Below are 23,702 nucleotides of genomic sequence, written 5' to 3' on the forward strand. Positions count from 1 at the left end.
TTATATGATTTTAATTTTAATTGTTTTTTTCTTTTCGATGTAGGATTCAAACAAGTTAGAATCTACTATTACGAGATGAAAGAAGGCTTGAGAATTTACTTTTACAATGTGATGAATTATGTTTTTTAGTTTTTGGATATATTTGGTTGTTTACGAATATGTTTAGTATTTGAATGGAAATAATATTTGTTAGTTGTTGCTATTTAAGTTTTTGAAGATTATAAAAATTATATTTGTAATGATAATTGAGAATTATTTTTATTTTTTTCAATTTTTTAATTTTTTAATTTTTTAATTTTTATTTTTTAAATTCACAGATATCTGCGGGGACGAGGCGAAGACAAAATCAGGTAATGGAGGCGGGGGCGGGGCGGGGTGTATGTCTCTAATCCGCTCCCATGAGGATTCGACCCGTTGTCATCCCTAGATATAAGAGATTTACAATGCTTGAATGCTTAAAGACAAAAAAGAAACATTTAGAATACTTTATCAAATTGCATCGAGTCAAAGTCCTAAAAATTACCTTAATAATATGGAACAAATTGAAACAATTGCTTTCTATTTTGCTATTGATTCCTTCTTATACGATGCATTAAACTTATAACTTTCCTCCACAGCGTCTTGTAGCACCCTCATTAAAACAGATAGATTACTTTCTATCATGAAAAAGATTACCTTGTAGATAATATTGTTATTGAGTTGTGCATGATTATAAGATATAGTTGTCAAACATATGTTGTGCCTAGATGATTCATCTACAACCAGCTGCATATTGTTTGACCGACAATGGTACTTCATCCGATCAGGCTCAATAACCCATTATTCAACATTTTTCTGAATGCTATAGTTCTTGATGGCTAGGTATACGACTATATTATAAAATTTGAATTCCGCTAGGAAGCCAATGGAATATCTATACAATGCGTACAATGGACTGTTTATTTGGCCAAATTTAAATTAAAATTGAAAATTTACCCACTTTTTACCCTAGTGTAACAAAACCCTTCAGTTTCACTTTAATTCTAACATCCCAATCCTTATTTTAAATTTTATCCAATCTCTTCTTTGTGAAGGACGGCACACCTCTCACCTTCTTCCTCGCGAGCTCCGATAACCATCTCACCGCAGTGCTGTGACTGACACCGCATCTCCCTCATTACCTTTCAGCCCTCGATACCAGGCATAAAAAATAACCATCTATTTTGTCTATGAAAGTAACCATCCAATTCCATATGAAATTGACCATCCAGTTTATTATATCTATAAACAGGAATTTTTTTTCCAATACAAAATGCTTGTTAAGCTAATTCCCTAGTTGGAGTATTGAGGTTTTGTTCATGAGACTTGATGAAGATTAATATATGATTGCTCATTCATTTTCTGAACTTATCTGAATGTATTGGTAGAATATCTTTTAATCATGACATACTTACCAGGCGGCAAAAATAACCATCTATTTTGTCTATGAAAGTAACCATCCAAATCCATATTAAACTGAAAAACAGTATATTTAACATGTGATTACTTAAATAACTATCCACGTATGAATAGAAATAATCATCTGCTAACGTAGTGAAATGAACATCTAGATTATTCGTCATTGACCACAACGTATAACACTTTTGGGTTAAACTTCTCCTTAATCACATATTCATGATACTAACGGCATATGTTTTATAATTGAAAAAATTTACACTTTGTGATAAATTTACATTATGGAATATGACATAATTAAGTAGGATTTAGCAACGTAATAGCATGTCTATTATAACTTAAACACTTATATCTAACTGCAATAACTCCAAGCATACTTGAATTTAGTGAATGATAAACTAAATCCAACTCAACAATATGATCAGGTTGCGTCTCATCAATTTTTAGCTCGGTCAGTTCCACAACCTGCAATCGAACACAAATGAAAAAAGCCAACCAAAGGAATTAAGTGATATATGGTACTATGATCCCACAAAGGAACATCACTTATTATTGGAAACACATTGTAAAATCACAAAAAAAAGATATACACACATAAGTGAGAGTGATAATGCATGTGATCATTTATGTTCAAAACCAACATGAATAAACCATTTCATTCAAATCACTCAATAAAATATGGTATGCACTTCTTAAAAATATACCAAACAATTGATAACATCTGAATTTTTAACCAAATTGGTATTTTGATAAAAAATCACAAACAAGTGCATAACAAAATTCAAGCTCAAACATCATTAGAAATCACATAAAATTGCATAATTGTAAATTATAATGCCTCATGAGAATAAAATTTAAGTCAAATGCTGGCCATACATAATAATTAAACAAAAAGATTTCATTTAGGCATTTCATCGGGCATATGGTGTGCATCATGTGTAAATAGAGCATTCAGTTCAATGGAAGCAGCAATCAACCCATAAAATTCAGCCAGTAAACACATTCAATCTAACAACAGATATTAACTAGTGTTAAGCCTAATCTATATGCAGAAACCAGAATTAAAAGCAATGAAATAAATAAAATAGAAAGAACCGGGGACAAGGAAAGGGATGGAACCTGCATTGATGAAGGAGAGAAAGAAGAACAGGAGCAGTGATGGTGTCGCAGCGGCACAAAACTTAGCCGCTGCTGGGTTGCACCAGGGTGTTGCTCGCTGGAGCTGGCAGACACGAACAGGGGCGTAGGGCAGCGAACACGGCAGGGAGAAATGGGGAAAGAGGAAAGAAAGAGAAGAGAGAGAGAGTGGGCGACGGTGGTCGCCGGTGGTGGTTGCGGACGATTTGACGGAGTTGGTTGGCTGGGGGGTGATGGTTGCGGTGATTTGGGTTGAGAAAACGAAGAAGAGAGATAAGGGTTGGGTAGAGAAGAAGCGATGGCGCAGCAGCGTGGCGGCATATTGCTGCTCTTCACGTCCCCTCCTGCGTTAATGGCGGTGGCTGTGGCGGTCGAGTTGTTATGAGTAAGGTGGCGCGACGTTGAGGGTTTGACAAAGAAGAATTAGAGTGCGAGGGAGATAAATTGGGTACTAAATAGGGAGAATAGATTCGGCTGGCAAGCAGTGATCGTGGACGCACTGCACCAGCAAGATTCTCGGAAAAAATGAAGAAAATAGAGGTAATGGCGTATTGAGAGAGGGGGTTCTTGTTTTGATTCTATAACTGATGGTAATCTTAATTTGTTTCAAATTTTAAATTAAAAATAATTTAAAATTAATTAATTACCCATAATATATTTTAATTTTCAATTTAATCCTATTGTATGCACTGTAGAATACCTCATACTTTTCCATAAAATTTGTATAAAGTCATAATTCTACACTCTCATCTATATTATAACCATAGGGACATTTGAGATCACCAAAAAGCATCGGATCAACCTTCATAGTAGGAAGGTCTGATGAAAAATAATGATTTAAAACTTGCAAATAATTGGGGTATAATTATTAATTTTTTAAATTTTATAATAAAAATAAAATATTAAGATACAATTTATTTTGAAAAACATAAAATTCCGTAATATTATTAGGGTAAAAAATATTAGTCTGCAACTAAATTGTATCATACACGTACTGAAACGCAGCGGAATATAATGCATCCAAATTAAAATCTGCAGACTTGTTTGTGTCTGGTGATTCTCGTCCATATACCATAAATAGGCTGCAAAATCCAGTGATGTGATTTGTATAGCCAAAAACATGCTGTCGGCATTGAATAATGCTTGAGCAAAAAGTGTAAAACTTGAATGATCTGCTGTCCACATTATTATCTAAGCGTTGTTTCATACTATTTATACAGCACACGAATATTATAATTCTGAGATGGCACTAAATTTTGCTTGGAACTTCATTATGGATGACTAATTAAGTTGGTCATGAAACTAATAAGTAATGATTATATATACTAGTGTGAACTATTACCACTGTTATATATGGTAATACAAGACATTTGGCAGGTGATTTCGTACGGAGTAAAACTAACCACACCTTTTTCCATTTAAAACTTTGCAGCTAAAGTTCATCTCACATGGTTTTGTGCAACATGCTATAAAAAAATTTAATAAAATAAATTTTAATTAGTGCTTCTTTGTGGGTCTGCTACATGTAATAATATAAGTCCGACATATTGTTTTTTTCTCTTTTAATTTACGTGATGTAGGTTCGATAATTGAGAAAAAAGCTAAAGAAAAAAAGATGATGAAGATCACTCGTTCTAGTATATGTTATATGCACAAAGATATATACTGTAATATATATAATTGTCAAGTTGAACAGTTGTATTATTGGAGTTTTATGGCAAAAAATATGATGTTTCAAATAATAATGATCCATCATATGATATGGGATTTGGAAGGTAGCAGAAATCACCATCCAAAACTTTAATATTTTTAATTGGCTAAAAACAAAACAATTATATGTGAAGACAACACGCTAATTGTTTTCTTTACTTGTATCAATTCTCCATCACCATGCTTTAGTTGTTTGATTTACGTCCACACAAACGAAAAGAATCCCTGAAGAGAATAAATAAAGAGGTTAAGCATCCAAATAAGCAGGGAAAATAAACTATTGCTCTGTGCTGCGTGAGTTGTGCTAGAATCTAGAGACTCATCAGTTGCATCAGATTCATTAAACCTTTTAGTTGGCATTACAAAAGTATTGATTATCCTTTAAATGACATATAAATTGTTTGGAATGAAAAATCTCCCAGTTGTCCTAACAGCTTTTTAAATCGCTACTCCACATGTAGTAATTTACTAAATTAATTTGGGTATAGATAATAATATATCAAATTTTTAATTTTATGTACTCGGAACAATCTGAAAAGATTATTATGCTCAATTATGTATTTACTTATTTTATGTACTCAAACCATGCTTAGCTTATACAAATAAAAAAAAAAAAAGAAAAACATATATATAATAAAAAAGCGTTTAAATTAAGATAGTGGAAAATTTTTCTTTCCAAACAATTTATATACGACATTTATCTAATAACTTACTATTATCATGATGCCTTTAATTCATAATTCACTATTTATTTGTGGATCTCTTTTGATGAATAAAGTGTAGATGAAGTCAAACAGTTATTGTATATATGCAAGAGAAGGAAACTTTATTCCTCAACCTTTATTCCTTAGCTAGCTTATTATTACTAGTCCATCAATAATCAATGCAAACTTTTAATTTAATACTGTTATAGAACACTTGATTAATTATGTTATGCATGAATAAAAGCAACAAATAGTGATGCTGTATGTGGTTATTAACAATGTGAAAATTGTTGAAATGTTAAGACAAGTTAGCCAAATTTTTAATAATAGACCAATAAAATACAATCTGTATATAAAAAATCTCTCATTACACGAGTCATTATATATTTATATATAAACATATATATTATTAAATTTATTTTTTATATAATTTATATTTTACCATATGTTTTATATAATAATATATTTTAATATATTTATCAGTTAATCTTTAGTGTACATATAATAGGTTTAATAAGATAAATATAACAATTTAATAATAAAAATTCAACAATACTAATTATAAATTATCATGAATATAAAATATATTTTAAAATATAAAATATACATTAAAAATGAGTTAAATTATATATATATATATATATATATATATATAATAGTTAATTTAATAACAGAGATTATTAGGTATATATGACTTTTATAAAAAATATCTATGGATTGAAACTAAACAAAAAGACAAATAATAAAAGATTCTTTGTCGTTTTCATCCAATCATAAAGAGTATTTAAGCATAGGATAGCATAGAGCAGAGGGTGCATCAATAAGATCCAACACAAAAAAGAACAGCAGCATAATATAATTACAGAGAGAATGGACACAATAGCTGTCACCACATCAGTGGATTGCCAGAAACAAGTTCGATCATGGAGTCTGTTACGTTCTCTCATGCACCTAATAATCCCCACATGCACCACTTGCATCATACAAGATAAAGAAGAAGAAGAAGAAGATGAAACAGCACAAAAGAAGGAGTGCATAAAAAACCAGAAGCATTATTATTATTATTCCTCACCATCCAGCACCATCATCACTGCCACTATATTTGGATATAGCAATAATAAGGGTAAGGTTAGCTTGTGCATCGAGAGCAACTCGAATTCAAGAAACCCAATTCTGCTATTAGAACTAGCACTTCCGGCAAGCACGTTAGCGAAGGAGATGAGAAGGGGAAGGCTCAGAATCTTGCTAGAGAGCAAGGTGTCATCGTCATCATCACTATTTTCCACGCCTTTGTGGACAATGTATTGTAATGGAAAGAAGGTGGGGTATGCTGTGAAACGCAAGCCTTCGGAAACCGATCTTCAAGCTCTGCACATGATGGGTTCGGTTGGTGTAGGCACTGGTGTGTTGACAATGAAGGAGTTGATGAATAAAGATGAGAGTGTTAAAGAAGAAGAAGAAGAAGCAGCCAAAGTGACTTACCTTAAAGGTGAGTTTAGAAGGGTGCGTGGATCAAGGGACTGCGAATCTTTCCATTTGATTGATCCAGAAGGAGATGTAGATCAGGAGCTTAGTATTTTCTTTTTCAGGTCAAGGTGAAGGTGATCCATTGCATGATGATGACACACATACATCTTTTTGTGAAAGCTTTTAGAAATGATTTTCCACTTTTGAACTGTATGTGCTAATCAAGGTGTGGTCTACCTCAGCAGTAATTACCATGCGCATGCCTTTGTATATTTACACCAAAAATGTTAGGGTATCAGAAACATACTTTATCCCACACTCTTAAACATTAATAATTAAATAATAATAATAAAATAATTAGTTTTAATGATCGTTAAGTATGCCTTTATCTAGAAACATTCCAAAACTCCTTTTCCCATACTTCTGTCTCTTAGCAAAAAAAAGTCTAGTATGTAAATATGTCAGGTGTTTCGTAATATTATTTTTATTTTTTCAATTCAGGTAGAGTAGAGAATACAATATTTTTCTAAATAATATATTACAGATAATAAATAAAAGAATAGATAACATATACAACAAATCATATCAACAATAAAATTTTATTAAATTAAGAGTGTCATTATAAATTTAAAAATCACAATCTCGGTCTCATATATATATATATATTCTCGACAAAAAGAGAACGTAAATGACGAAGTAATTAGCCAATGAATTATAACTCAAATGGCAATTACTAATTAGACCATAACCAACGTCATGGAATAACGGCAAGGTTACCCTTCGAGCATGAACTCTATAAATATATGAAGTAAAAGGTATAAAACAATTTAAGTATTTTTTTTTTTGTTTACTTATTTTTTAAGAAGTGCTACACTACTCTTCATTAATTAAGTGAATTGTAGCTCTTCATTTAAATTTTAGACTTTAAAATTTAGAATTTAAAATTTAAAATTTATTATTTAAAATTTATGATTTAAAGTTGGTGATTTAAATTTTAGAGTTCAATGAGTCATACACTCTTTACTTTTTTTTTTAGTGCATTAGCATTCACCTTTTTCTTTTATCTTAATTTTATTTATAAAAGAATTGAAATAGAAAGTAGAAATATTACTATTGTAATTTTTTTTTATAAAAATCTAAACACAACAAATGCAAAAGTTAAAAAAAAAAACTTAAAAAAGTATCAATATTTTTTTGTTTAACCAAAGACTATATCATTGACCAGTAAGCAAAACAACTGATGATTTTTTTTTTTCAAAATTCAATCCTCTTTTATTTATTTTTGTTAAAAACCTATCAATTGAAGGCTTGACAAACGGCCCAAATAACCTACCCTTCTCTTCTCCAATAAATTTTTCCCATCTACTTAACAATGTATTCTTTTTATTTCAAAATAATTATTACTTTGACTTTTTATATATATTAAGAAACTAGTCTACTTTATAAAATGGATATGGATATCTTAATTTTTTAACAAAAAGAATACTTTTAATTTTAAATTAAATTATATTATATATACACAAAAAATCAGTTATCCAAACTAACATGTGTATTAATAGTCAAATGTATAATAGTTTATTCTTTTTACATTAATTTTAAATCAACCCTTATTATCAACTCTAATTTCATAAAGTCCATGTTGAAAGTTAGAATTCCATTGCATAATTGACCGCTCATAACATTTTCTATAATGAACTAAAAAACAATCTATGTATACCGCTTAGACAAGTATACATGTATGTCCAAGTTTAGAGACAAATTAAACAAGTTTGATTAATGTATATAATATAAATTTTTCTTGGAGGTGGAGGCTATTCAATTTTAAATGTGTTTGATTTTCACAAAAAAAAAATGTATTTGATTTAATTTAGAAGTATGTTGAGAATTTTGAAGTAAGGTGTATGAAATTGCTTTTATTGTTTTATCCAGGTAAGAATGTTAGTTAACAATGGAATTGAATTGATTAATCAAGTAGTCACCTAACTTTCTTTGGTGGCATGGTAGTTAGAAGCATGCAATACGGAATTAGAAGTAGTAAGTGAACAACTAACTCATAAATAAAAGACAAATAAACCTCTGATCTTCCTCTCACTCGAACCATTCAACAAAGATACTCTTTTTTTTTTTTCCATCTCAATGGTTGCTACCCTCCTATTTCAATGTTTTTTATGGGCAGATCCAAAATTTCGTACATGGTACCTGATTCCAACAACATAAACCAAGTTCTTGTACAGAATCCTCCTAGTACTACCACCCACCAATGTTCATTCCCAACTAAGCTTCTACTGTTACTGCGCCGCCTCATCCATTCAAGTAAGCTCCTTAGAAAACAACAACTTTTTAGAATATGATGCTTTTATTAATTATGATGGTTGAGTTGAATTGTAGAGGAAGCTGATGGGGGTTCACAAAGTAAGGAAGAAGAGAGAGTGTGCTCATGGTTATACACTTTGGCTCACTCTCAGAAATACATTGCCTTCGAGTATGTTGCTTCCACCGAAAGAGGCAAGTCAACAATATTTTTCATATTGAATTTGCTCCTAGAAAATGTTTTTAATAAAGTGTTTGCAGGTCTAAGTTTCACTGAAGCAGAGAGGAGGCTAAAGGAAAATGGGCCAAATGTTCCACTTGAGTATTCTTTTCCAAGGTGGTGGCATCTTTTGTGGAATTCTCTTTTCCATCCTTTTAACATGATCCTCATTGTTTTATCTGCAATGTCATTCATTGCTTGTGACGATGCAAATGGATGCATCATGCTTATACTGGTTTTCATTAGTGTTGCCCTTCGTTTCTGTCAGGTATACTTGGCTCTCACCTTCTTTGTTCATCAAGAATGAATATATAAATCATAAATGCATTCACTAAACTAAATGTGACTCTTAGGAATACAGCAGCTCAAAAGCAGCCATGAAACTTTCTGAATTGGTAAGGTGCCCAGTAAAAGTGCAAAGATGCGCTGGTAGAGTTGTGCAGAGAGAGTTAATAGTTCAAGTTGATCACAGGGATATAGTTCCCGGCGACATTGTCATTTTTGAACCTGGTGATCTCTTTCCTGGTGATGTTAGGTTGTTATCTTCAAAGCATCTTGTTGTGAGGTATGCCAACTTCAAAATCTACTACCTTTTGTATATCATAAGAGAAATTCGTGATGCAGCAACTTTTAGTATTTTTGACCATCATTCGACTAACACAAGCACTAAATTGTTTTTGATAAATAAATTTTACTAATTCATATGTACAATCTCTGGAAAACATGGGTGTAAAGTGTAAACTATATTGATTCATGCCTGTAAATATAGGTGCAAATTATTACTGACAAAAAATAATAATATTTACTGGTCATGTAGAATTGCTCGTATCATAATTGCGCGTGAATTAAGCTAACTAAATTTTACATTGTGACGTTTTCAACAGCCAGGCCTCACTAACTGGGGAATCTTGGACAACTGAGAAAACTGCTGATATCAGAGAAGATCAAAGCACTCCTTTATTAGATTTAAAGAACATCTGCTTCATGGTGAATTGAAATGAACCAAAGACTTTATATTTACAAACCAAACCAATACTAAACCAATAGTAAACTCAACTGCAGGGCACGAGCGTGGTTTCAGGTACTGGAACAGGATTGGTTGTATCGACAGGATCCAATACTTATATGAGCACCATGTTTTCAAAAGTTGGGAAGAGGAAGCCACCAGATGACTTTGAAAAGGGTCTCAAGTGGATATTTTACTTGCTTATTTCAGTTATGCTAGTGCTAGTTACAATTATGTTCTTGACAGATTACCTTACATCACTTAATTTGAGCAACAGCATTCTTTTTGCAATCTCAGTTGCATCTGCCCTCAATCCTCAGATGCTTCCCCTCATTGTGAATACATGTCTAGCGAAAGGAGCACTTGCTATGGCTAAAGACAAGTGTATAGTTAAAAGTTTGACCGCTATTCGCGAGATGGGATCCATGTAAGAATGTAGTCACATTATCAACCAAAAAAGAAATATCACTCATTTGTCTTGTACTCACTCTTTATATTTTGCAGGGATATTCTATGTATTGACAAGACAGGCACACTAACAATGAATCGTGCAATTATGGTTAATCATGTTGACAGCAAAGGGATGCCCCAAGAACAAGTTCTACGCTTTGCATTTCTCAATTCTTACTTCAAGATTGAGCAGAAGTATCCATTGGATGATGCAATTCTTGCATACGTATATACAAATGGACTTAAGTTTCAGCCATCCAAGTGGAGAAAGCTAGATGAGATTCCTTTTGACTTCATAAGAAGAAGAGTGTCTGTAATCTTAGAAACAAATGAGAGACAGCCACAGTTCTCTGGCAGGTTCATGGTAACAAAAGGAGCATTGTTAGAAGTCATGAGAGTTTGTTCTTACATTGCGAATTCTGACAAAAAAGAAGGAATCTCGATCTTCTCTTCAGAAGACTATAAGAGAATCTTAAATCTTTCAGAAGAACTAAGCAATGAGGGATTAAGGGTTATAGCAGTAGCTATAAAGAAACTTGGAGAGGAAGCAAGTAATGGAATAAATACAAGTGAGAAGGGAGACATGATATTCCTTGGCCTAATAACATTTTTCGACCCACCAAAGGCGTCGGCGAAAGAAGCACTGCGGCGTTTGGCAGAAAAAGGAGTTGAAGCAAAGGTTTTAACAGGTGATTCACTGTCATTGGCAACAAGGGTATGCACTGAAGTTGGCATAAGAACCAGTGATGTGATAACAGGGCCAGAGATAGAGCAACTTGACCAAGAAAGTTTCCATGAGACGGTTCAACGCGCCACGGTGCTAGCACGCTTGACGCCAACTCAGAAACTGAGAGTGGTACAGTCGTTGCAGACAGTTGGAAAGCATGTGGTTGGATTCTTGGGAGATGGTGTGAATGACTCTCTTGCCCTTGATGCTGCGAATGTTAGCATTTCAGTGGACTCAGGTGTAGCCATAGCCAAAGACATGGCAGATATCATCTTACTTGAGAAGGATCTGAATGTGCTGGTTGCAGGAGTAGAGCACGGTAGACTCACCTTTGGCAACACAATGAAGTATGTGAAGATGTCAGTTATTGCAAACCTGGGAGGCGTGATTTCACTTCTCATAGCAATCTTGTTCCTCAAGTATGAGCCCTTAACCTCTAAACAGCTCCTCACACAGAACTTGCTCTACAGCGTGGGACAAATCGCCATCCCCTGGGACAAAATGGACGGAGAGTATGTCAAGAGTCCTCAGAAATGGTCAGAGAAAGGGTTGCCAATGTTCATATTGTGGAATGGGCCAGTATGCACTCTCTGTGACGTGGCAGCACTCTTGTTCCTTTGGTTCTATTACAATATCGGAGCTGATTTGGATGAGAAGTTCTTCCATTCAGCATGGTTCATTGAGGGCCTCCTCATGCAGACTCTCATCATTCACTTGATCAGAACTGACAAAATTCCTTTCATACAGGACATTGCTTCTTCGCCTGTCATGTGCTCCACACTTGTCATATCTGCAATTGGAATTGCACTTCCGTTCACACCTATTGGGAGAATAATGGAATTCACGCTTCTACCCTTCTCCTATTTCGGATTTTTGCTCATTCTTTTTCTTGGATACTTTGTACTTGGCCAGCTCGTTAAGAGACTTTACATATTGCTTTATAAGAGATGGCTTTGAATAATATTAACATTTCAACCAAGTTGAGAATATCTATACACTTAGCATTCCACATACATTCTTGCACTTGTACCCTGCTACTGCTACTTATACATCCCTATATAGGTCTAGATTAAAAGTTAAAAACCAAGGTAAAAGCTAACAAGCTCTGGAATTTTAAATTTTTTAGTTAGGTATTACTTCTCTATTGTAAAATCAAAACAAAATCTTTTTCTTTTCTTTATCACCGGGATTCAAAAGAGCATGAAGCATGAGTGCATGACAGCTAGCAAAATTTTAAAAACTCATGACAATATGACATAGTCAAACAAATATATAAAATGAAGGTCCTACCGGGAGTCGAACCCAGGTCGCTGGATTCAAAGTCCAGAGTGCTAACCACTACACCATAGAACCAGATGTGTTAAACTGCCTTCGAAATTATTTTCATAATAATTAAAATAAAATGAACAAGATTTTCTTAGTTAATATCTTATAATTTTTCTTCGTATAATTTGATGCATTAGAAATGACTAAAAGAAGGTGTTGGTGTCAGTGATCTGGGGAATATGTGGTTGAAAGTGACCTTGTTTTTCACTTTTTCGAGTCAACTTAATTTAAACGGTATCAGATTACTTTTTACTTGTAAATTAAAGTTACTTATACGAGTATACATGGAGGTTATACTTTATATAAAAAAGAGATTCAATGATCAAGTAACAAGGAAAAAAAGTATCGTTCAGAACAGTTATATTTCTGTTTTATCAAAATATATTGAAAACAGAGATAACCCACATGTGTTTCTGGGCCAATTCAGATGTCTGGATTGAACTCCCAGCTGATGCAATTTAAACAATAATCTACCTTTTCTTAACTTTTCTTGTTAATAGGAAAAAGAAAAAAGAAAAAGGAATCCACCAGCACAAAAAAAAAAAAAAAAAAAAAAAAAAAAAAAAGAGGAAAAAGAAGGATCTGGGCACAAACACTAAAATTTGTGTGTATAATTGTATTGAAACATAGACACATATATATGTAGAGAGAACATAAGTGGTTTGGATGAACTCTGATACCCTAATTCTAACTATTGCTGAGGAGATTCTACAAAGGGAGAGTTGAACTGTGGCTCCTAGAGTGTGTAGAAGTGGAGCATTTCCTGTTATGTGAAAAAGGGCTTCTAGGCCTCTTCTGAAATGCTATTGAAGCCAGTTTGTATATTCTTGAACTTGGATTGGTGATTTTGTCATCTTGATCATCAGAATTCAAATCACGAAACATGGATGATGAATCCATGGAAACCGACCTCCTCATTGGTTGTGTAATCGAAGCATCTCTGTGCCTATTCATCTTTTCTAGGGTTTCTCCATCTTCACCCCCATCATCCTCATCTCCAATATTCCTCACTGAACTACTCTCACCATTTTCTTGATTCTCACCAGAACCATTTGAATCAGCCTCGGGAACTATCACATCCGTACTAATAGCAGTTGCGGCACCGGAATCATGAAGAACGGGTGCGCGGCAGAGAGGGCAATTCTTGTGCGATCTAAGCCACGTGTCAATGCAAGGGATGTGAAAGGCGTGACTGCACTTTGGTAACAGCCTGAGAGAGTCGTTTTCTTGGAACTCAGCGAGGCAAACAGAGCAATCTGAACCATCAATTAGCCTCTCGCCTTTTCTGTAAACAAACACTGTGATGGAATCTATAACCGATTGCTGCAGCCCCACCGTGCGGATGAACCATATAGGGTGATCAACCAAGGCTCCCTCATCATCATCGAAATCCGAACCTGAAACAGCAGAATCTCCATTAACATGGAACAGTATGGGCGTGTTTCCTCCCGTGCGGTTATGCCTCCAGGAACAACAGATCCTTCGGATCAAGGAGACGGCACATAGAAGCATCGCGATTCCAACGGTGCCGGCCATGATAATCATGCCAAGTTGAAGAAGATGCACGTGAAACCCTTCATCACGGATAGGGATTAAAGGGAAAGGGAACTTTGGCGGGATGGGGATAGGGAGTGACAGTGATGATTGAAGAGGGGAAGGAGAAGGTGCTGGGCCTGGGCCTGGGCCTGGGCTAGGGCTAGGGCTATGTGATACTGTGTTCATAATCATATGCTCACTCTGATGTTGCAGTTGCAGTAGCACTAGTTTTCTGGGAAGAAAACCCATGAGCGGCGAAACAGAGGATAACGTTTGAGGCATAAAGTGTGGCTTCATTAGCTGACCAACATAATTGGAATTTAGCGGCTTTCCTTTTTGGCGAATTGGATGACTATTAACATTTAGTTATCTTTTTGCGTAAAAACATCTATCTTTACAAATACACAACACAGCTTCATCTCCTTCTTCGTCCAAAGTCAACAGGGCGTTTACGCGTTTAACTTTAAATCATGGTGGGCAGTTAAGAGATTCCTATCCTATCCTATCATATCATTAGTGTTTGTGATTGTGATTGTGATTGTAATTGTGATTGTGATTCTATTTTGCTACTGGAGTGACTAACTCTATTAAGTAGTAACTGCTATTGCCTTATTGGACACTCCACAACTCTTTACTTACCATAGTGTGTTTGACTAGTTGACCCACCAACACACAACATGCTTTAAAATATATCACTAGTGTGGTGATTACCCAGTATTATATGTATGTTTACATTTCATTTGATTTATTAAAGGAAACTGTATTTATTTCTTTTGTATATTTTTTTTTATGATATCAAAAATACATTTTTTTATTAATTACTTTTAATATTAAAAATAAAAGATATATAAAATAATATATACATAAGTTATGCACACGTATATATATGTATATAGGTTCCGTCTATATATGGTTATGCTTTGACAACCAATTATATTATAATTTAAATTCTCTAAAGTAAAAAAAAAATAATAAAATAAAAGATTAATTATTATTAATTTTATAATTTTTTTGAAATATATATTTTGTTATATTAATTTTAAAGTGATTATTTTTTTATTTTATTATTTTACTAATTTTATTAATTTTTCTATTTACCTATTTTTATTAATTTTTTTACTTTAAAAAAATTTAATCCATTATATTAAGTCACCTCAGGTCTTAGCATTTGACTATGAAGTATGAACACTTCGCTGAGTTATCGTGTCCGCGTGTCAGACACATTTTGGACACGACACTCACCGACACGCGTATCTGCTGTGTCCAACCGTGTCTTAATAAAAAATAAAAAATTATTTTTCGGACACGGCTGGACACACCTAAATACCATCACGTGTCTGCGTGTCTAGTCTTATTCTTAACATATATTCTTAAAATAAATTCAGATATAGTATATATTATTATTTATTAAAACAAAAAATATTTTAAATACTTGATATAATTAAAATAAGACACTAAAAATAATTAAAAATTTTATTTTATATTTTAATATCAATAAAATATCAAAATATCATTACAATTTATCTAAAAAATACTTTATATTTTATATATATGCGTTTCCCCGTGTCATGTAAGATTTTAAAATTCGCGTGTCGGCGTGTCCCGTGTCGTGTCATGTCTCGTGTCCGTGTCAGTGTCCGTGCATCATAGGTATTTGACCATTATTAAATAGAAGTAGGACGAATCGGATAATATCTGCATATTTGCGGTAATTATCTGCATCCCAATCTAAATTTTGCGAATATTATTCGATCTGCAGAGCCATCGGATCAGATCTGATCCGCACTATGGTAGGATCAGATTGCGAATTTGGTCGTGATATCCGCGGATTCACATCATAGTTTAAGAAAGTAAATCCTAATGTGATATGCATTTTAGTGTGTTCTTTTATGATATCTTGTTTTTAATTTTTTATGTTGTACTTTAACTTAGAATAATTAAACTTAGACCTTGTGTTATTTTTTTATTTTTATTATTCAATAGAATTTTTATTGATAATATTTTAAGAGTAAATAGGCTTAAATATGTAAAAAAAAAAAAAAAAAAAAAAAAAAAAAAAAAAAGACAGATTTTCTGGACATTTTTTGTAAAAACAGCCAAACAAAATCTTAAAACAGTATTTTTGAATTATGCGGATCTACCTGATATCCGATCCGATCCGCAAGTATGCGGATCGGATCGGATTTGACCTGAAAAATGTGGATATCGTATCCGATCCAATTAGTGTAGTGCGGATCGGATAGAATTATAGGCTATATCAAATCCGATCCGTATGCAGTCCTAAACAGAAGATATCAGATCTTAAAAAGTATAAATAAATTTCGTTTACTGTAATAAAAATAATTTTCTTTTTGAATATTTAAAATTTTAAATTCTCTTTAATATATATTATTTATTAATAATTTAGGATAATATATTTTTGATTGAGTTTTAGAGTGATACGTAGTTCACATATAATTAACCCAAAAATATTTAAAAAATTTAAATTACAAAACTGATCTTAAAAATTAAATCAGAAAATAGGATATTATCTTCTCCAAATATCAAAATAAAAAAATAAAAAAATATTAATTTTTTCACTCCCGATTATCTTAAATTTACACCGTTCTTCTTTTTCACAAATACCAAATACAGTTATTCGAAAAGCAACCTTTTGTTATAATATAGATGTCTACTCAACATCTATTTAGCATGGCTTGTCTCTCCAATCAAATATTTTTGGACGGTATAAATATTGAATGGAAAATGGTGCAAATTTTTCAAGATTTGAAAAAATTAATATTGCACTTGTATAAATAGAGATCTAGGCAAAGGCAATGTGACACACTACAAAATATAAAAATACTCTTCTTTCTTTGTCTTTATGTACGTTTGCAATATATATATATATATATATATATGAATCATTTCTATTAAATTGGGATCTTAATATTGGTGATATTAATACTAGAGTCTTATATCTACACTTTTTTTATTTTATATTTATTTTCTCTTTATTATTTATTTATTTCACAATATGTTATCAATACGAGACTCTGATCAAAATTTAGAAAGACTCAGATAATAAATTTTTATTATGTCAAAACTCAGCCATCTTAAATTTAATGTTCTTGATATATTTAAAAACAACTACTTATCATGGATACTAGATGTCGAAATTCATATTGATTCAATGGATCTTGGAAATACCATTAAGTCTTAAAATAATGTATCCCAAAAGGATAAAGTCAAGGCTATGATCTTCCTTCGTTGTCACCTTGACGAAAGATTGAAAAATGAATATCTCACGTTAAAAGATCCTGCAGATCTGTGGAAAAACCTTGAAGAAAGGTATAATCATAAAAAAATAGTGATATTTCCTCAAACTCGATATGAGTGGACGCACTTACGTCTACAGGATTTTAAATCCATAAATGAATACAATTCAACAATGTTCTGAATTACCTCACGAATGAAATTATGTGGAGAAAAGATAACTAATAATGATATGTTATAGAAAATTTTCTCGACCTTCCATGCCTCGAATGTGCTCTTGCAGCAGAAGTATCGAGAAAAAGAATTTAAAAAATATTCTGAACTAATTTCTTACCTTCTTGTTGCTGAACGCAACAATGAGTTGCTTTTAAGAAATCATGAAGCGCGTCCAGCTGGCACCGCCTCATTTCCTGAAACAAATGCGGTAAATCATTACCCCAAAAGAGGTAAATGACAAAATTTTGGTAACAAGAAAAATCATGGTAGAAAGAAAAATGATGTTCACAAGAAATGATCTCACCAGAAACGGGATAAAGAAAGAAATAATGGACAAAATAAATTAACAGAGGATAAATATTTCCGTTGTGGTGGAAAGGGTCATTAGTCGTGTACCTGTCATACTCCGAGGCACCTAGTTGATCTTTATCAAGCATCCTTGAAAAAGGACGACAAAGGAAAGGAGATGAATTTGTTTCAAAGAATGTTGCTGAAAATTACACCACTCATTATGAAGTATCTGATTTCTTTGAGAATCCTGAAGGAAATATTGGCCATTTGATTAATGATAGAAAAGTTTAATATCTGGGTTTATTAAAGTACTCATGTAAATAAATAATATAAAAAAAAATTCTTATTAAGTTTTATTCCTAATGTATTTAAATTTCAAGTATAATGTATATAAATAATGTTTAATAAAATATTAATCTCTATGTTTAAGAATTTTAAAATTATTAAATGTGTCAAATTTTAAAATAATAATAATAGTAGTGACAATAAAATTTTAGTATATGACACTATTTTTATGTACAGTGTTTCTTAGAAAAATAATTTCAACCAGGAATACAATTTTACTGAGCATGTACTGCTACTCATTTTATTATTATTATTTGTCTTTGAAAAAAATGACAAGGATATATAATGAAGATGTTTGCTTTGCGGATAGTGCAAGTTTGCACACCATTTTTAAAAATAATATATATTTTACTCATCTTGTGCCAAAAGAAGAATATGTTAATACTATTATTGGCTCAGACAATGTGATAGAAGGCTCCGAAAGAGCTATAATTTTGTTGCTTGGAGGAACAAAATTTATAATAAACAATGCGCTACCAAGTCTCTAAGAAACTTTTTGTGTTTTAAAAATATTCGCCGAAATGGATATCATATTGAAACAATGAAGGAGGAAAATCATGAGTACTTATGTATCACAATTCATAATTAAAAAAATATTATATTAGAAAAGTTACACTCACTTTCATCTGGGTTATATTATACTAAAATTAGTGTAATCGAATCACATGCCATTGTAAACCAGAAATTTACTAGTCCAAATGAATTCATAACTTGGCATGATAGATTGGGTCATTCGGAAACAACCATGATGCGAAGAATTATCGAAAACTCCCATGGACATTCAATAAAGAACCAGAAAATTCTTAAATCTAGTGAATTTTGTTGTGCTACATGTTCTCAAGGAAAGCTAATTTTAAGGTCATCACCAGTAAAGATTGGATTTGAGTCCCCTAAATTCTTAGAAAGGATTCAAGGCGATATACGTGGACCTATTCATCCACCATATGGATCTTTTAGATATTTTATGATACTAATAGACGCATCTTCGATATGGTCACATGTGTGCTTATTGTCTTCTCGCAACCTAGCGTTTGCGAGATTACTTGCTCAAATTATTCGATTAAAAGCACAGTTTTCAGAAAATCCAATCAAAGCAATTCGTCTTGATAATGTTGGTGAATTTACTTCCCAAGACTTTGATGCTTATTGTATGGCTAAAGGAATAAGCGTTGAACATCTAGTAGCTCATGTTCACACACAAAATGAGTTAGCAGAATCACTTATTAAACGCCTCTATTAATTAGGGTCTTGATAATTGCAAGACCTTTGCTTATGAGAACAAATCTCTCAACCTCAGCTTGGGGGCATGCTATTTTACATGCCGCAACACTTATTCATTTGAGGCCAACAAGTTACCATAAGTTCTCTCTTATGCAATTAGCTTTTGGCCAACAGTCAAATATTTTCCATTTAAGAATATTCGAGTGTGCAATATATGCTCCCATTGTACCATTTTTTCGCTCCAAAATTGGACCCCAAAAAAATTAGGGATATATGTTGGATATGATTCTCCCTCTATAGTAAGGTATCTTGAGATACAAACTGGAGATATATTTAAAGCCCGATTTGCAGATTGTCATTTTGATGAATCAAATTTTCCAACATTAGGGGGAAAGAATAAGCTTCTTGAAAAGGAACTTAATTGAAATGCATCATCTTTAATGCATTTAGATCCTCAATCAAGACAATGTGAACTAGAAGTTCAAAAGATTATACATTTGCAAAGAATAGGAAATGAATTGCCTGATACATTTTCTAATACAAAGAGGATAATTAAATCTTATATACCAGCTAAAAATGCCCCAATTCGAATTGATGTACCAGTTGGACAAGTAGCCACTGAAATAAATTCACGCCAGAAGAGTGGTAGACTTGTCGGTTCCAAAGACAAAAATTCTCGAAAAAGAAAAGAGGTAAATACTATTCCTGTTGAAAAAGCTAAAGACATAGTAAAGTCACCTTCATTGTCTAAAATTTTGATATAGTTTTGACGCCAGAAAACGTTTAGGTACCTGAAAATTATGAAAATGACGAGATCTCAATAAATTATGTTTTTACAGGAGAAAAATGGGACCGAAATAAGACAATTGTCAATGAAATATTTGCATATAATGTGGCATTAAATATCATGCATGAAAGTAAAGATCTTAAGTCAAGAACAGTCGAAGAATATCGAAAAAGAATGATTGGCCAAAATGGGAAGAAGTTATCAATGTTGAGTTAGACTCACTTGCAAAACGTGAAGTCTTTAGACCTGTAGTCCGTACACCAAAAGATGTAAAACCTGTTGGATATAGATTGATATTTGTGAGAAAACGAAATAAGAAAAATGAAGTTGTACGCTACAAAGCTCGATTTGTGGCACAAGGTTTTTCACAAAGACCCGATATAGATTATGAAGAAATATATTGTCCTGTAGTGGATGTAATAACATTGTATTATTTGGTTAGTTTATCCGATATCATAAACTACATATGCATTTAATAGATGTGGTAACAACCTACTTATACGGATCATTGGATCGTGATATCTATATGAAAGTTCCTGAAGGACTAAAGACATCTAAACCATCCAATGAATATTCGCAGGGATTATATTCAGTCAAATTACAAAAATCTTTATATGGTCTAAAGCAATCTAAACAAATGTGGTATAACCGTCTTACTAAGTATCTAGCCAAAAACAGATTTAAGAATGATGATATCTTCCCATGTGTTTTCATAAAGAAATCTGCATCTGAATTCATTATAATTGCTGTATACGTTGATGATTTAAATATCATTGGAACCCCTGAAGAGATTCCAACAATTATAAAAGCTCTAAAAGAAGAGTTTGAGATGAAAGATCTTGGAAAGATTAAATTTTGTCTTGGCCTGCAAATCGAGCATATAAAAAATGGTATCTTTATTCATCAAACAACATACACAGAAAAGATCTTGAAGAGATTTTATATGGATAAGTTACATCCATTAAGTACCCCAATGATCAATTCCGTCCTAAAGAAGAAAATGAAGATATCATTGGTCCTGAAGTACCATATCTTAGTGCCATTGGAGCGCTAATGTATCTTGCTAATAATACACGACCCAATATATTATTTACTGTGAATTTTTTAGCATGGTATACTTTCTCTCCAATCAGAAGACACTGGAATGTAATCAAACAAATCTTTCGATATTTTCATAGAACGATTGATGTGGGATTGTTTTATCTATATAGATCCAAGTCACAACTAGTTGGTTATGCAGATGCAGGATATTTGTCTGACTTACACAAAGAAAAATCTCAAACAGGATAACCTGTTCACATATGGTGGTACAGTTATATCATGGAGGTCCACGAAACAGACAATTGCAGCAACATTCTCTAATCATGCAGAAATACTAGTGATACATAAAGCTAGTTGCGAGTGTTTTTTGCTCAAGAATTTAATCCAATATATTCTGTTTGAAGATAATACAGCATGCATTGCTCAAATTAAGGGTGGATACACCAAAAGTGATAGAACAAAGTATATTTCTCCTAAATTCTTCTTCACTCATGACTTTCAAAATCAAGAAACAATTGATGTTCAACAGATCCTCTCTGGCAGATTTATTTACAAAGTCATTTCTAAAATCCTCCTTTGAAAAATTGGTACATCGGATTGAGATGCGTCAATTCCAATACATTAAATAATGTCGACAAGAGGGTGAGGTTATACTTTTTTTTTTGGTCAGGTTTTTGTCTCTAATAGTTTTTTTTTTTTACAATGTTTTTAATGGGGCAGTACTCATTACAAAGGATATTGTACTCTTTTTTCTTTACTAAAATTATTTTTTTCATTGAATTTTTTTAGTAAAATTGTAACGAGGCATATTCCTAATAGACCTCCAAAAGGAATTGTTACAATATAGATGTCTACTAAGCATCCACTCAGCATAGCTTGTTTCTCCGATCAAATGCTTTTGGATGGTATAAACATTGAATGGAAGACTAAGCAAGTTTTTCAAGATTTGAAAAAGTTAATATTGCACTTGTATAAATAGAAGTCTAGGTTGAGGCAATGTGACACACTATAAAATATAAAAATACTCTTCTTTCTTTGTCTCTATGCACATTGCTATATATATATATAAATATATATGAATCATTATTTCTATTATATTAAGATATTAATATTAGTGAATATCAACATTAAAATCTTATATCTATACTTTTTTATTTTATATTTTTTTTTATTATTTATTTATTTCACAACACTTTTGAGTTTTGACTAATTTTAACATTGACACCAACAAACAAATATGAGCAAAACATGAAAGATTAATGATATTGTTGTAGTTGGTAATATAGCGTTTCCAATCTAATTACGAACACCATTATTAACTAATAAACCGCAATAACTTATCGATCAAATTCAAAACAATGACTATGCTCCACCACAAGTCCACAAAAATATTAAATTTTGTCTTACACCACAGTAAGTATATATACATAATACATGCATTTAAATTTTTTATATTTTATTCATTAACTTATATCCCGTCATCCCACTCATTTCATTCATTCAATGCCAAAAAACATTTACACTCTTTGTAAGCAAACATTGCCAACTTGCATTCGGAAAAATCGACATTTTGGTAGTTCTTATTTTAGAAAGAAATAGAAATTATTCATTAACTTGTACCCCCTCGTCACATTAGATCACCGCCTCATTCAACGTCAGAAAACGTTTACACTCCTTGCAAGCAAATAGTGCTAACTTGCATTTGGGGAAAACAACACTCTGGTAGTTCATATTTTAAAAAGAAATAGAAATTATTCATTAACTTGTATCCTCTCATCACACTAGACCACGGCCTCATTCAACATTAGAAAACGTTTACACTCCTTAGTCCTTACAAGCAAACAGTGTCAACTTGTATTCGGGAAAAATGACATTTTGGTAGTTCTTATTTTGGAAAGAAATAACAAATTATTCATTAACTTGTATCCCCTCATCACACTAGACCACCGCTTCATTCAACCTCACAAAACGTTTACACTCCTTGCAAGCAAACAGTGCCAACTTGCATTCAAACAAAATGATATTTTGATAGTTCTTATTTTCTAAAGAAATAAAAATTATTCATTAACTTGTATCCCCTCATCACGCTAGACCACCGCCTCATTCAATGCCAAAAAACATTTACACTCCTTGCAAGTAAATAGTGCCAACTTACATTCGAGCAAAACGATATTTTGGTAGTTCTTATTTTCTAAAGAAATAAAAATTTAGCTACAAATTTGCAAAATGACAATGTTCAAATAAATAGCCAAATAAATTTATACATATATCCGTAATTTTTAACACATGTTACTTTTGGATTTGAAGGTTAATATTTAATCATCTTTAGCTATATTTTTTTTGGCCAACGGAGTTGTGCCTATATATCGGAAATATTTAGTAACCAAAGAAAATTAATCAAAAACAACCATAACTTGCTTTATTTAGCATTCATTAATTGTTGCGACAATTAATGAATGCTAAATAAGGCAAGTTCTTGCTGGTTTTTTTTGTCTCTCTAGGTAACTATTCCAATAAAG

At 32.3% G+C, this 23,702-nt stretch overlaps 2 protein-coding genes and 1 non-coding gene across 4 annotated transcripts; 1 reads left to right on the forward strand and 2 right to left on the reverse strand.

Annotated features, from left to right (window-relative positions):
* Positions 1 to 8,485: 8,485 nt before the first annotated feature.
* Positions 8,486 to 12,144, forward strand: LOC112734359 (uncharacterized). 2 transcript variants are annotated; one of them, XM_025783630.3, is made up of 7 exons: positions 8,486 to 8,765; positions 8,841 to 8,957; positions 9,024 to 9,250; positions 9,336 to 9,547; positions 9,867 to 9,969; positions 10,045 to 10,415; positions 10,493 to 12,144. In XM_025783630.3, the coding sequence occupies exons 1-7, from the start codon at positions 8,612 to 8,614 to the stop codon at positions 12,120 to 12,122; spliced, it is 2,814 nt and encodes a 937-aa protein (XP_025639415.1). In that variant the 5' UTR covers positions 8,486 to 8,611; the 3' UTR covers positions 12,123 to 12,144. The 2 variants fall into 2 exon arrangements, with proteins under 2 accessions (XP_025639415.1, XP_025639416.1); XM_025783631.3 differs by lacking the exons at positions 8,486 to 8,765; positions 8,841 to 8,957 and having other exon boundaries at positions 9,121 to 9,250; positions 9,344 to 9,547.
* Positions 12,145 to 12,446: 302 nt separating this feature from the next.
* TRNAQ-UUG (transfer RNA glutamine (anticodon UUG)) lies at positions 12,447 to 12,518 on the reverse strand. The gene has a single exon. It is a non-coding gene; the product is annotated as a tRNA-Gln (tRNA).
* Positions 12,519 to 13,074: 556 nt separating this feature from the next.
* LOC112734360 (uncharacterized) lies at positions 13,075 to 14,799 on the reverse strand. The gene has a single exon (XM_025783633.3). The coding sequence runs from the start codon at positions 14,322 to 14,324 to the stop codon at positions 13,200 to 13,202; it is 1,125 nt and encodes a 374-aa protein (XP_025639418.1). The 5' UTR covers positions 14,325 to 14,799; the 3' UTR covers positions 13,075 to 13,199.
* Between the last annotated feature and the right edge of the window lie 8,903 nt (positions 14,800 to 23,702).

This window comes from Arachis hypogaea, chromosome 3 (genome assembly GCF_003086295.3).
Source record: "Arachis hypogaea cultivar Tifrunner chromosome 3, arahy.Tifrunner.gnm2.J5K5, whole genome shotgun sequence".
Lineage (NCBI taxonomy): Eukaryota > Viridiplantae > Streptophyta > Magnoliopsida > Fabales > Fabaceae > Arachis > Arachis hypogaea.

Bases quoted from the DNA above. Each gene is read 5' to 3' on its own strand.
- LOC112734359 (XM_025783630.3), top strand. From the start codon at position 8,612: ATGTTTTTTATGGGCAGATCCAAAATTTCGTACATGGTACCTGATTCC. The intron at 8,766-8,840 runs GTAAGCTCCTTA...GTTGAATTGTAG, and splicing joins GCGCCGCCTCATCCATTCAA to AGGAAGCTGATGGGGGTTCA. The intron at 9,251-9,335 runs GTATACTTGGCT...TGTGACTCTTAG, and splicing joins TTGCCCTTCGTTTCTGTCAG to GAATACAGCAGCTCAAAAGC.
- LOC112734360 (XM_025783633.3), bottom strand. From the start codon at position 14,324: ATGAAGCCACACTTTATGCCTCAAACGTTATCCTCTGTTTCGCCGCTC.